Genomic DNA, 13,407 nt, shown 5'->3' on the forward strand with positions numbered 1-13,407 from the left:
AAATAGTTTCCCTGTGTTGAAAAGTTTGGAAATGAACAATGATATCACGAGGAGGTGAGCCTTCAGATGGTTTAGGGCGTAGGGATCTATGAGCCCTATCAAGTATAATGTCTGAAAAAGTTCCTGAATTGTTCTTTATTAGATCTGTGAAAAAAGACTGTAGATAGTCCTGAATCTCATTTCCTTGCACAGTTTCAGGAATTCCTCTGAATCGCAAGTTACTCCTCCTGGAGCGATTCTCTAAGTCGTCCAACTTGTCTTCTAAGTCTAACATGCGATGATGATGTTGGAAGGCTTTAGAGGAGAGATTTGCAATTTTTGGGGATGACACATATTCATGTTCCTCTAAAGTATCAACCCTATAGCACAAGTCAGAGATGTCTTTTTTTTTTACAAGCCTGCACACTCATTCTTAATACAAGTCTTAACCTGCTCTATAAGGGCTTCCATAGCGCCATATGTGATAATCTCGTCTTTTTCCCATTTCAATAGTTTTAGGCTGTACCTCCACTGCGGCCTCACATGAGCTTTCATCCTGAGAAGTTGACATTATATCAGGGTCTTTATTAGGTTTTTGCTTATCAGCTTGTTTGAAAAAAGAGCTCATAGCTCCCTGGGCTGTTGGTGGTAATTTTTGAGATTTATCACTCCTGGTTAGTTTCCTTTGTGACATACTGAAGGGATTTGGAGGAGATATTAAATATGGCTGTTATAGGAGAAAGTCCAAAACTGCTATAGTAGTAAACCACTCCCCAGGGCTAATGCTCTCACAGAGCAATCACAGGAAAAGGTATTGGATATGACTCACTGCTACCAGGAACAGTGGGAAAGGGAGTAGGAGGGTGTACACTATTTTAAAACCCAGACACAAAGCAGTCTCCCAACCTGTAAATTTCGACAGAGGTTTTACAGTGTTTAATTCACTTCAGCATAGATGTCCTGCTGTATATAGCCAAATAAAATCCAGCAAAATAGGTAGGGAGCAAAGGTAGGCCTTCAGTATAAACTCTGCCAATTACTTCAATGCTGTATCTCAGCTCAAATATATGTGTGTAAACCGTGCCAGAGACTTTGTCACATTTTATTTACTTCAGCATAAATGTCCGTTACATACTGAAAAATAAAGTCTAGCAAGATGAGTAGAGAAGAAAGGTATACCTTCGGTATGAATTTTGCCAATTACTTCATTATTGCATCTCATCTCAGATCAATGTATATAAGAAAAGTTCTAGATCACTGCTCAATCTGGGGTTTTAGGGAGTAGCTGTTAAGGTACCCAGGTCAATATATCACACCATGGAGTGTTACCATTGCACAAAATTATAGAAAGTTCAAGCTGCAGCAGCACTGTGTAAAAAGATTTTTATTATAGCCAAAAAATTAATACATTGTTTCGGACCAACTGTCCTTAATCATGTATAAGGACAGTTTTTTTTATACATGATTAAGGACAGTTGGTCCGAAACGTTGTATTAATTTTATTGCTATAATAAAAATCTTTTTACACAGTGCTGCTGCAGCTTGAACTTTCTATATATTTTTGGGTTTTTGGTATGGACCCAGGCAGCTTGCACGGATAAAAACCTCAGAGTGCTGAACAGTAACTTGCTGTTGGAATTGCACAAAATTATAGAGTTCACCTTTATTTCCTTTAAGGACTGGTCCAGTCTAACTTGTGGGTCCCTTTAAGTAAACTTCTGAGTGACCGCTTGGCTGCAATAATCCATGGCGCAGTGTAAAAAGACCTTGTGGGTCTGCAAAGTGCGGCTCCAGCGTCGTCAGCAAAATCAGGTAAAACTGAGCCAAAGTAGCACCGGGTGTTCTGCAAGTATTCCGGAGCTTAAATGAGGGTCCTATACTTCAGTGGCTCAAGGCTTTCAGCAGTTATGAGCTTTTATGCCCAGCTCGCATGGAGAGCTTCAGTGATGTGCGGCCATCTTGGTCAGCCGCTCGCCCCGCCTCCCTCTGTTGTTCCTTCTTTGTGTCCTAATCCTCCTCATTATAAGGAGTGTTTGCTGCACAACCTAGATGTGGTGCGTGCGTTGAAATTCTATTTACAGGCGACTAAGGATTTTCTCCAGTCTTCTGCTTTGTTTCTCTGGGAAACGCAAGGGTCAGAAAGCTACGGCTACTTCTCTTTCACTCTGGTTAAAGAGTATAATTCGTTTGGCCTATATGAGACTGCTGATCAGCAACCTCCTGAGAAAATCACAGCTCATTCCACATGGGCTGTCTCTTCTTCCTGGGCTTTTAAAAATGAAGTTTCTGTGGAGCAGATTTGCAAGGCTGCGACTTGGTCATCTTTGCATATTTTTTCCAAATTCTATAAGTTTGATACTTTTGCCTCGGCCGAGGCTTCCTTTGGGAGAAAGGTTCTTCAAGCAGTGGTGCCTTCTGTTTAGGTTACCTGTCTTGTCCCTCCCTTATCATCTGTGTTCTCTAGCTTGGCTATTGATTCCCAACAGTAATTGATGATGATCCATGGACTCACCGTGTCATTAGAAATAAAACAAAATTTATGCTTACCTGATAAATTTATTTATTTCTTTACACGGCGAGTCCACGGCCCGCCCTGTTTTTCTGACAGTTTTTGTTATATAAACCTCAGGCACCTCTGCACCTTGTGTTCCTTTCTTTCTCTCCTTTCCCTTTGGTCGAATGACTGGGGGATTGTGGGTAGGGAAGTGATACTTAACAGCTTTGCTGTGGTGCTCTTTGCCTCCTCCTGCTGTCCAGGAGTGATATTCCCAGCAGTAATTGATGATGATCCGTTGACTCACCGTGTCAAGAAAGAAAGACATTAATCAGGTAAGTATACATTTTGTTTTATTTTTTAACCTGTTTAACTGCTGCTCTTTCATATATATGACAGAACATTGTGTGTGTCACTTTCTCCTCTTAAAGGGACATAATACTCATATGCTAAATCACTTGAAACTGATGCAGTATAACTGTAAAAAGCTGACAGGAAAATATCACCTGAGAATCTCTATGTAAAAAAGGAAGATATTTTACCTCACAATCTCCTCAGCTCAGCAGAGTAAGTTCTGTTTAAAAAGTTATACTCAGCTGCTCCCAGCTGCAGGTAAAAAAAATAAAAAAAATGAAGAAATGAACAGCAGCCAATCAGCATCAGCAGTGCTGAGGTCATGAACTCTTACTGTGATCTCATGAGATTTCATAGTAAGCTTTCTTTACCTGATTGGTGAAATAATATGAGAGTGCACGAAGCTCATCCTTTCAGTTGTCCCGGGGACAGACACACTAATATGCTGCTTAGAAATCCTTTACAATGGGAGGTGGCTACTGAGGAACTTTTGAGGTAAAATATCTTTCTTTTTTACATAGAGATGTTCAGGTGATATTTTCTAATCAGCTTTTTACAGCTATGCTGCATCACTTTCAAGTGTTTAAACATTTGGGTATTATGGCCCTTTAAGAAGCAATCTCTCTGCAGTAAACCTATTAATATAAATAATCTAAACTCTTTTACTGTCGATTGAACTTGATCTCTGGCTTTTTCAGGCATTTGTGTGGTTGTACATAAGGATAGCAACTGACCCTTTAAGAAATTTCCCAGCACATTTTAGTTTATTATTATGGCCTGTGTCTGCCAATGCCGATCTCAATACCCGCTGAGATATGATGTATATCATCAAGACGGGGAACGTTAACACAAAGAGGAACTCTGAAAGTTTTTTTATTTCTTTCTGGTGGGCTTGTGATTGGGAACCACTGATCATGAGAGGCCAGTAGGACAAGTCTAGCTTATAAATCAAATGTTCTATTTATGGTTTTAAACAAATTCCCTTGTTTACTAATTGAAAAGGGTTAAACATGTAGTTAACGTTTTACTTCTGGAAAACCACCTTTCTGCTCTAGATGAGGAAACAGCGGTGATTGGAGCATATGCATGTATGCCTACTTCGCATTTGCTCACCAGCTGTATCGTTATCTGGAGTGAGGCAGAAGCACATCTTTGATGATGAACTTCACCCATTCACAGGATTATATTCATAGTCAAAGAAATAGACCATTATATTTTTTGCAGTAGAATAAATTAATTATGCTAAGTTAGGAATTGCACATTACAGCCCGTTTTTGTTTTTAAAAGTTTTCTACATTGATATAAGCCTCTGATCAGTTAATTTCTTAACATACTATGACATTCTTTTTCTCTTCTATATATCACATGTACACCATTTCTTCTCTTATATATGTTATTCTAAACTCTGTTTATTTACAGCATTTGGCAACACCTGAGGCCTTTGCCAGGAATCCTTCTCGGGTCTGGGAGTTTTATCATTACCGTAGGGAAATGATGCTTACAAAAAATCCTAATCCCGCCCATATAGCCATTGCTGAGTGTGAAGCCAGGCTTAGCAAACAGGGGCGGAAGGTTGTGGTCATTACTCAGAACATTGATGAGTTGCACCGCAGAGCTGGCTCACATAACCTCTATGAAATACATGGTAAGAAGAGCACCTCTTATTCCTTTATTTCATATTCATTTTCCTTGACATATTTGCTTAGATAGCCATGTTGGGCATGTTTTTGAATAGGTCTACTTTAGGGGATACATAATGTTTATTGAGCATATTATTGAATATGTTTACCATACATGTCTGATTATAATAAAAAAATAAAATAATACATGATATTCCCTATTACATATCAATCTTTTTCTAGGATGCTTACAATGTATTCTGACTATGTTTATTAAATACTAGTCACTTTATGTTATGAATACGTTATGTATCTCTTAAAGCAGTCTGCTGTTTCCACATTTGCCAATTATGGCTAGTGCTTTTAATAAAAAAAAAAATACTTCCTGGCCCTAACATTCAACATTCTCCCTTAAAGTGATGGTAAAATCTCCCCTTTATAAAAACAGATCTGGAATGTTAGTTATATTTTAGATGTTATTTAATTAATCTGTTGTGTAACTAAGATGCTTTTTAATATAGATGTGAAATTCAAATACCCTGTGCTCTGCAGCCCACTTCAAAAATATATTTTTCTGTGTCCAACCTGCGCTCTCCCCATATGGCACTTTAGTTGTAGCTAAAGTGCTGATTGGAGAACAATTGAAACCATTATCTCACAGAAAAATTGACTTTTGAACTGGGTGGCAGAGCGCAGGGTATCTGAATTTCATATCTATATTAAAAAGTAAGCTATGAAGCATCTTTATTACAACTGATTAATTAAACTCCATCTAATATATCACTAACAATTCGGATCTGTTTATAAACAGGGGAGATTTTACAGCACTTTAAGCCTCGTCACATCCGCTTGATACACATACATTATATCTGGTACCAGATACATGCACCAGAAACCTTTTTATGACAGCTGCATACCAACATCAGTCCTCAATCCTGATGGATGCTCCAACAGCTCTATTCGTCTTCTCAAACAATAAACATCAGGTCAGACACATGTCTCAGCAACCCTTCATTTTATATAAATGCCAACATAAAACTTCAGAACATAAACATGCTGTAGCAGCCATTTATGCCACCTGTATGTCCAGCTCACACTTCAGACTAGATGGATGCTCTAGTAATCTCAGATATATGGTCAAACAGACTTCAGACAAATGAATCCCCCAGCACCTGTTACTTTTATCTGTCTGAAGCAGCTGTTTGCCTTCACATGCTTGTTGCTGCCCACTGCACATGAAGTGCAGGGATGAAATGGATGGTAAGCAAAGATTATGCAGAGTTCTGTCTGGTATATCAACACAGTAGTCAAGTAGTTATGTTTTATTTGGAAGCAATACCCACACAACCTGTTGAACAGTAGGAGGGAGTGATCAGCATTGGGCTTGTGTGAGGAAAACCCCTTTGTTGTCTCTTTTAAACCTCAGCTTTGATATGAGTAGGGAGAGGTCACCTTACACACGGCAGCTTAGCATTCGCTTGTCATACATTAGTTTAAACTGTGCTAATTTTAAAGGGAAATGAAACAATTTTTTTCTTTTATGATGATAGAGTAATTTTATTAACTTTCCAATTTACTTCTATTATCAATTTAGCATCATTCTCTTGGTATGTCTTATTGAAGGAGTAGCAATGCAAAACTGGGAGCTAGTTAAGTACATAGGTAAGCCAATCACAAAAAGCATATATGTGCAGACACCAATTAACAGCTATAGCTCTGAGCCTACCTAGGTATGCTTTTCAACAACGGATGCTAAGAGAACTAAGCAAATTAGAATAAAATGAATTTGGAAAGTTGTTTAAAATTGTATGCTCTATCTGAATCATGAAGGGAAAAATATTTGGGTTTCACGTCCCTTTTGATAAAAACATAATTTATGCTTACCTGATAAATTTATTTCTCTTGTAGTGTATTCAGTCCACGGATCATCCATTACTTATGGGATATATTCCCTTCCCAACAGGAAGTTGCAAGAGGATCACCCAAAGCAGAGCTGCTATATAGCTCCTCCCCTCCACGTCATATCCAGTCATTCGACCGAAACAAGACAAGAAAGGAGAAACCATAGGGAGCAGTGGTGACTGGAGTTTAATTAAAATTTAGATCTGCCTTATAAAAGACAGGGCGGGCCGTGGACTGAATACACTACAAGAGAAATAAATTTATCAGGTAAGCATAAATTATGTTTTCTCTTGTTAAGTGTATTCAGTCCACGGATCATCCATTACTTATGAGATACCAATACCAAAGCTAAAGTACACGGATGATGGGAGGGACAAGGCAGGAACTTAAACGGAAGGAACCACTGCCTGTAGAACCTTTCTCCCAAAAACAGCCTCTGAAGAAGCAAAAGTGTCAAATTTGTAAAATTTTGAAAAAGTGTGAAGCGAAGACCAAGTTGCAGCCTTGAAAGTCCGCCTCCCAGTTCTCCACGCCTGGGATGTAGATCGCTGACAGGTGGCAAGAGTGAGACTCTGCCCAGCGAATTATCTTTGAGACTTCCAACATCGCTAGGGAACTCCTGGTTCCCCCTTGCTGGTTGATGTAAGCTACAGTCGTGATGTTGTCCGACTGAAATCTGATGAACCTCGGTGTTGCTGAGTCCAAGCTAGAAGAGCATTGAATATTGCTCTCAACTCCAGAATATTTATTGGGAGGAGTTTCTCCTCCTGAGTCCATAATCCCTGAGCCTTCAGGGAGTTCCAGACTGCGCCCCAACCTAGAAGGCTGGCATCTGTTGTTACAATCATCCAATCTGGCCTGCGAAAGGTCATCCCCTTGGACAGATGGACCAGAGAAAGCCACCAGAGAAGAGAATCTCTGGTCTCTTGATCCAGATTTAGTAGAGGGGACAAATCTGAGTAATCCCCATTCCACTGAATTAGCATGCATAATTGCAGTGGTCTGAGATGCAGGCGCGCAAATGGTACTATGTCCATTGCCGCTACTTCCATGCACTGAGCTACTGACGGGCATGGAATGGAATGAAGGACACGGCAAGCATTCAGAAGCTTTGATAACCTGGACTCCGTCAGGTAAATCTTCATCTCTATAGAATCTATGAGTCCCCAGGAAGGGAACTCTTGTGAGTGGTAATAGAGAACTCTTTTCCACGTTCACCTTCCACCCATGCGACCTCAGAAATGCCAGAACTATCTCTGTATGAGACTTGGAAATTTGAAAATTTGACGCTTGTATCAGAATGTCGTCTAGGTACGGAGCCACCGCTATGCCTCGCGGTCTTAGCACCGCCAGAAGTGAGCCCAGAACCTTTGTAAAAATTCTCGGGGCCGTAGCTAACCCGAAGGGAAGAGCTACAAACTGGTAATGCCTGTCTAGAAAGGCAAATCTTAGGTACCGATAATGATCTTTGTGAATCGGTATGTGAAGGTAGGCATCCTTTAAGTCCACTGTGGTCATGTATTGACCCTCTTGGATCATGGGTAGGATAGTTCGAATAGTTTCCATTTTGAATGATGGAACTCTTAGGAATTTGTTTAAGATTTTTAGGTCCAAGATTGGTCTGAAGGTTCCCTCTTTCTTGGGAACCACAAACAGATTTGAGTAAAAACCTTGCCCTTGTTCCGTCCGCGGAACTGGGTGGATCACCCCCATTACTAAGAGGTCTTGTACACAGCGTAGAAATGCCTCTTTCTTTATTTGGTTTGCTGATAACCTTGAAAGATGAAATCTCCCTTGTGGAGGAGAAGCTTTGAAGTCCAGAAGATATCCCTGAGATATGATCTCCAACGCCCAGGGATCCTGGACATCTCTTGCCCAAGCCTGGGCGAAGAGAGAAAGTCTGCCCCACACTAGATCCGTTTCCGGATAGGGGGCCCTCTCTTCATGCTGTCTTAGGGGCAGAAGTAGGTTTTCTGGCCTGCTTGCCCTTGTTCCAGGACTGGTTAGCTTTCCAGCCCTGTCTCTAACGAGCAACAGTTCCTTCCTGTTTTGGAGCGGAGGAAGTTGATGCTGCTCCTGCCTTGAAGTTACGAAAGGCACGAAAATTAGACTGTTTGGCCTTTGATTTGGCCCTGTCCTGAGGAAGAGTATGACCCTTACCTCCAGTAATGTCAGCAATAATTTCTTTCAAGCCGGGCCCGAATAAGGTCTGCCCTTTGAAAGGAATATTAAGCAATTTAGATTTAGAAGTCACGTCAGCTGACCAGGATTTAAGCCATAGCGCTCTGCGCGCCTGGATGGCGAATCCGGAGTTCTTAGCCGTTAGTTTGGTTAAATGTACAACGGCATCAGAAACAAATGCGTTAGCTAGCTTAAGTGCTTTAAGCTTGTCCATAATCTCATCCAATGGAGCTGTGCGAATGGCCTCTTCCAGAGACTCAAACCAGAATGCCGCAGCAGCAGTGACAGGCGCAATGCATGCAAGGGGCTGTAAGATAAAACCTTGTTGAACAAACATTTTCTTAAGGTAACCTTCTAATTTTTTATCCATTGGATCCGAAAAAGCACAACTATCCTCCACCGGGATAGTGGTACGTTTAGCTAAAGTAGAAACTGCTCCCTCCACCTTAGGGACCGTCTGCCATAAGTCTCGTGTGGTGGCGTCTATTGGAAACATTTTCCTAAATATCGGAGGAGGGGAAAAGGGCACACCAGGTCTATCCCACTCCTTGCTAATAATTTCTGTAAGCCTTTTAGGTATAGGAAAAACGTCAGTACACACCGGCACCGCATAGTATCTATCCAGCCTACATAATTTCTCTGGAATTGCAACCGTGTTACAATCATTCAGAGCCGCTAATACCTCCCCTAACAATACACGGAGGTTCTCAAGCTTAAATTTAAAATTAGAAATCTCTGAATCCGGTCTCCCTGGATCAGATCCGTCACCCACAGAATGAAGCTCTCCGTCCTCATGTTCTGCAAATTGTGACGCAGTATCGGACATGGCTCTCACATCATCAGCGCTCTCTGTCCTTAACCCAGAGCTATCGCGCTTGCCTCTTAATTCTGGCAATTTAGATAATACCTCTGTCATAACAGCAGCCATGTCTTGCAAAGTGATTTGTATGGGCCTCTCTGATGTACTTGGTGCCACAATATCACGCGCCTCCTGAGCGGGAGGCGAAGGTACTGACACGTGAGGAGAGTTAGTCGGCATAACTTCACCCTCGTTGTCTGGTGATAATTTCTTTACAGATAAAGACTGACTTTTATTTAAAGTGACATCAATACATTTAGTACACATATTTCTATGGGGCTCCACATTGGCCTTCAAACATAGTTAACAAACAGATTCATCTGTGTCAGACATGTTTAAACAGACTAGCAATGAGACTAGCAAGCTTGGAAAATCCTTTCAAATAAGTTTACAAGCAATATAAAAGACGCTACTGCGCCTTTAAGAAGCACAAAAAACTGTCACAGTTGAAATAACAATGAACCAAATCAGTTATAGCAACCAAATTTTCACAGTAAATGTATTAAGTTAGCAAAGTATTGCACCCACTAGCAAATGGATGATTAACCCCTTAATACCCAAAACGGATAATCAATTTAACAATTAACGTTTTTATCACAGTCAAACACACTGTCACAGGTCTGCTGTGACTGATTACCTCCCTCAAAATGAATTTTGAAGACCCCTGAGCTCTCTAGAGACGTCCTGGATCAAGGAGGAAGAAGCAGGAAGACTGTGACTGATTTCTTACTGCTCAAAAAAGCTCTAAAATAGGCCCCTCCCACTCATATTACAACAGTGGGACAACTCAGTTAACCTTTTCTATGCAGAAATATACGTCAGCCATGTAGAAAAAATCATGCCCCAAAAGATTTATCACCAAAGTACCTCACAAAAACGAATAACATGCCAGTAAACGTTTTAAACATACATTTTAAAAGTTATGTAGTGTTATCAATAAGCCTGCTACCAGTCGCTTCTACTGCAGTTAAGGCTCATATATTACTTCAGTATTAACAGCATTTTCTTAGTCAAATTCCATTCCTTAGAAAATTACTTTACTGCACATACATTCAGCAGCCTGATACCAGTCACTACTACTGCATTTAAGGCTGTACTTACATTACATCGGTATCAGCAGTATTTTCTTAGTCAATTCCATTCCTTAGAAAAATATTTTACTGCACATACCTCATCTGCAGGGAACCCCGCATGCTATTCCCTTTCTGAAGTTACCCCACTCCTCAGAATGTGTGAGAACAGCCAGTGGATCTTAGTTACTTCTGCTAAGATCATAGAAAACGCAGGCAGATTCTTCTTCTAAATACTGCCTGAGAGAAAAACAGCACACTCCGGTGCCATTTAAAATAACAAACTTTTGATTGAAGAAATAACTAAGTATAAAAACTCCACACTCCTCTCACACCTTCCTACTATGTTGAGAGTTGCAAGAGAATGACTGGATATGACGTGGAGGGGAGGAGCTATATAGCAGCTCTGCTTTGGGTGATCCTCTTGCAACTTCCTGTTGGGAAGGGAATATATCCCATAAGTAATGGATGATCCGTGGACTGAATACACTTAACAAGAGAAATCTAAAATGTAGAGCTTTCAAATATGTGGAAAATTAGATTCTTTTAACTGACTAATGTAATTTGTGTGATTTAATATTTTTTGTCTGAATCATAAAATTAAAATATTTTAATCCAGGGGGTCAATAGACAAATAAGCCATATCAGATTCAGACGCTTGATAATATATTGTGGCGGTTATTATTATTTAGTTGTAGTAGCAATGGATCAGTGTTATACAGGGGGTACAATACATAATAAGACAGGAAAGGCAGACTAGTACAGAATGAACCCAGGGTCCTGCTCTCTAGAGAGCTTACATTCTAATATGTACTTTATGTGGAATTCACATTTATAAAAAACAAAGGTATCTGTGCTTTTTCTTTTTAGGGAGCTTGTTTAAAACCCGTTGTACCAACTGTGGCAGCGTAAGGGAAAACTACAAGAGTCCCGTGTGCCCATCACTCGCTGGAAAGGGGTAATATATTTCAGTTAAACTGTTTTTATCAATATAAAGAAATATATAATTTTAAATAAGAAGAAACTTTGTTGTTTTTGTTGAATTACAAATTTACATATTGGTCAGTGTCTATTGATTGTGAGATATACCTTGGCTTGCCCTATCCAGTACTCACCAGAAATGAGCTTAGCCCTCTCAAAGGGGACTGGAGATAACCAGACTTCTCCATCTTATTTGTGTAGAAGTCAATGTACAGAGTGGGTATCGCTGAAACTCCCTCCCTTGAGATTTCCTGGCAGACTCTTCAATAAAGGTAGTTCTGGACTCCCTGTTTCCAGACATGCTTCAGCTTTGGATTGTGGACTGGCACTGTTATTGAATGATGTTATTTACACTATTTGGAGAGAGTACGGTATGCACTGATTTGTCTGGTAGGCCTTTCTGATGCCTAGTGGTTCCAGACTTCAGCTTCTCTGGTGGTTCAGTAGTGTTTTTTTTGATGGGAAATAAGATCACAAAACACACAGATGCTCACAATTAGTACATTAATATATAGATACAGTACATTAATAATAATTCTATAATATAAAAGGCCAAGTGTGTTTGTCCGAAGCTGTCATGCACAGTAGAGACAGCTCAGGGAGAAACACACCTGGCCTTAGAGTCTGTCTACCTGATCTGCTCCTGTTTGCGGTGCGGGTGGAAGTGGGCATGGACAGACGTGGCTGGGGGCGTGGCCGTGCGCGCAAGAGTGAGGGGAGAAAGATAGAGAGCAAAAGAGATGGGAAAGAATTAAAGAGAGGGTAAGAGAGAGCAAAAGAGAGGGGAAAGAGCAAGAGTAAGGGGAGAGAGAGCAAAAGAGGGGGGAGAGAGAGAAAATAAGAGGGGCAAAGAGGGAGAGCAAAAGAGAGGGGAAGAGAGAGAGCAAAAGAGAGGGGAAGAGAGAAAGCAAAAGAAAGGGGAGAGAGAGGGGGGAGAGAGAGCAAAAGAAAAGGGGGGCGAGAGAGCAAAATAAAGGGGAGATGGAGGGGGGAGAGAGAGCAAAAGAGAGGGGGGAGAGAGAGCAAAAGAGAGGGGGGAGAGAGAGCATTAGAGAGGGGGGGGAGAGAGAGCGCAAAAGAGAGGGGGAGGGAGAGAGAGCAAGGGGTGGGACCGCTGTACTGCAATAAATGGCCTGTGTGAACGTTCTTTAGGACTAGTACATTATAATACATTAAAGGGATACTGAACCCACATTTTTTTTATTTTGTAATTCAGATAGAGCATGCAAGTTTAGGCAACTTTCTAATTTAATCCTATTAATTTCTTTCATGTAATTGGCAAGAGTCCATGAGCTAGTGACGTATGGGATATACATTCCTACCAGGAGGGGCAAAGTTTCCCAAACCTCAAAATGCCTATAAATACACCCCTCACCACACCCACAATTCAGTTTTACAAACTTTGCCTCCCATGGAGGTGGTGAAGTAAGTTTGTACTAGATTTCTACGTTGATATGCGCTTCGCAGCAGGCTGAAGCCCGGTTTTCCTCTCGGAGTGCAGTGAATGTCAGAGGGATGTGAAGAGAGTATTGCCTATTTGAATACCATGGTCTTCCTCTAGGGGATCTATTTCATAGGTTCTCTGTTATCGGTCGTAGAGATTTCTTCTCCTACCTCCCTTTTCAGATCGACGATATACTCTTATATACCATTACCTCTACTGATTCTCGTTTCAGTACTGGTTTGGCTATCTACTATATGTAGATGACTGTCTTAGGGTAAGTAAGTCTTATTTCTCCAACATTGGTGTGTCCGGTCCACGGCGTCATCCATTACTTGTGGGATAATAATCTCCCCTACAGGGAAAGGCAAGGAGAGCACACAGCAGAGCTGTCCATATAGCTCCCCCTCTAGCTCCGCCCCCCAGTCATTCTCCTTGCCGCTCTGAACAAGTAGCATCTCCTCGGGGATGGTGAGGAGTTTGTGGTGTTAGTTGTAGTTTTTTATATCTTCTATAAAGAGTTTATT

The 13,407-nt window shown here is 40.9% G+C and overlaps 1 protein-coding gene across 2 annotated transcripts in view; it reads left to right on the forward strand.

Moving 5' to 3' along the window:
* SIRT5 (sirtuin 5) overlaps positions 1-13,407 on the forward strand; it is a 191,870-nt gene that overhangs the window by 50,695 nt on the left and 127,768 nt on the right. For both annotated transcript variants that reach the window (XM_053714754.1, XM_053714753.1), the window contains exons 4-5: positions 4,247-4,472; positions 11,329-11,416. In XM_053714754.1, the coding sequence (XP_053570729.1) occupies positions 4,247-4,472; positions 11,329-11,416 (314 nt within the window). The remainder of the gene's footprint in view (positions 1-4,246; positions 4,473-11,328; positions 11,417-13,407) is intronic.

Source organism: Bombina bombina, chromosome 5, assembly GCF_027579735.1.
Source record: "Bombina bombina isolate aBomBom1 chromosome 5, aBomBom1.pri, whole genome shotgun sequence".
Classification (NCBI taxonomy): Eukaryota; Metazoa; Chordata; class Amphibia; order Anura; family Bombinatoridae; genus Bombina; species Bombina bombina.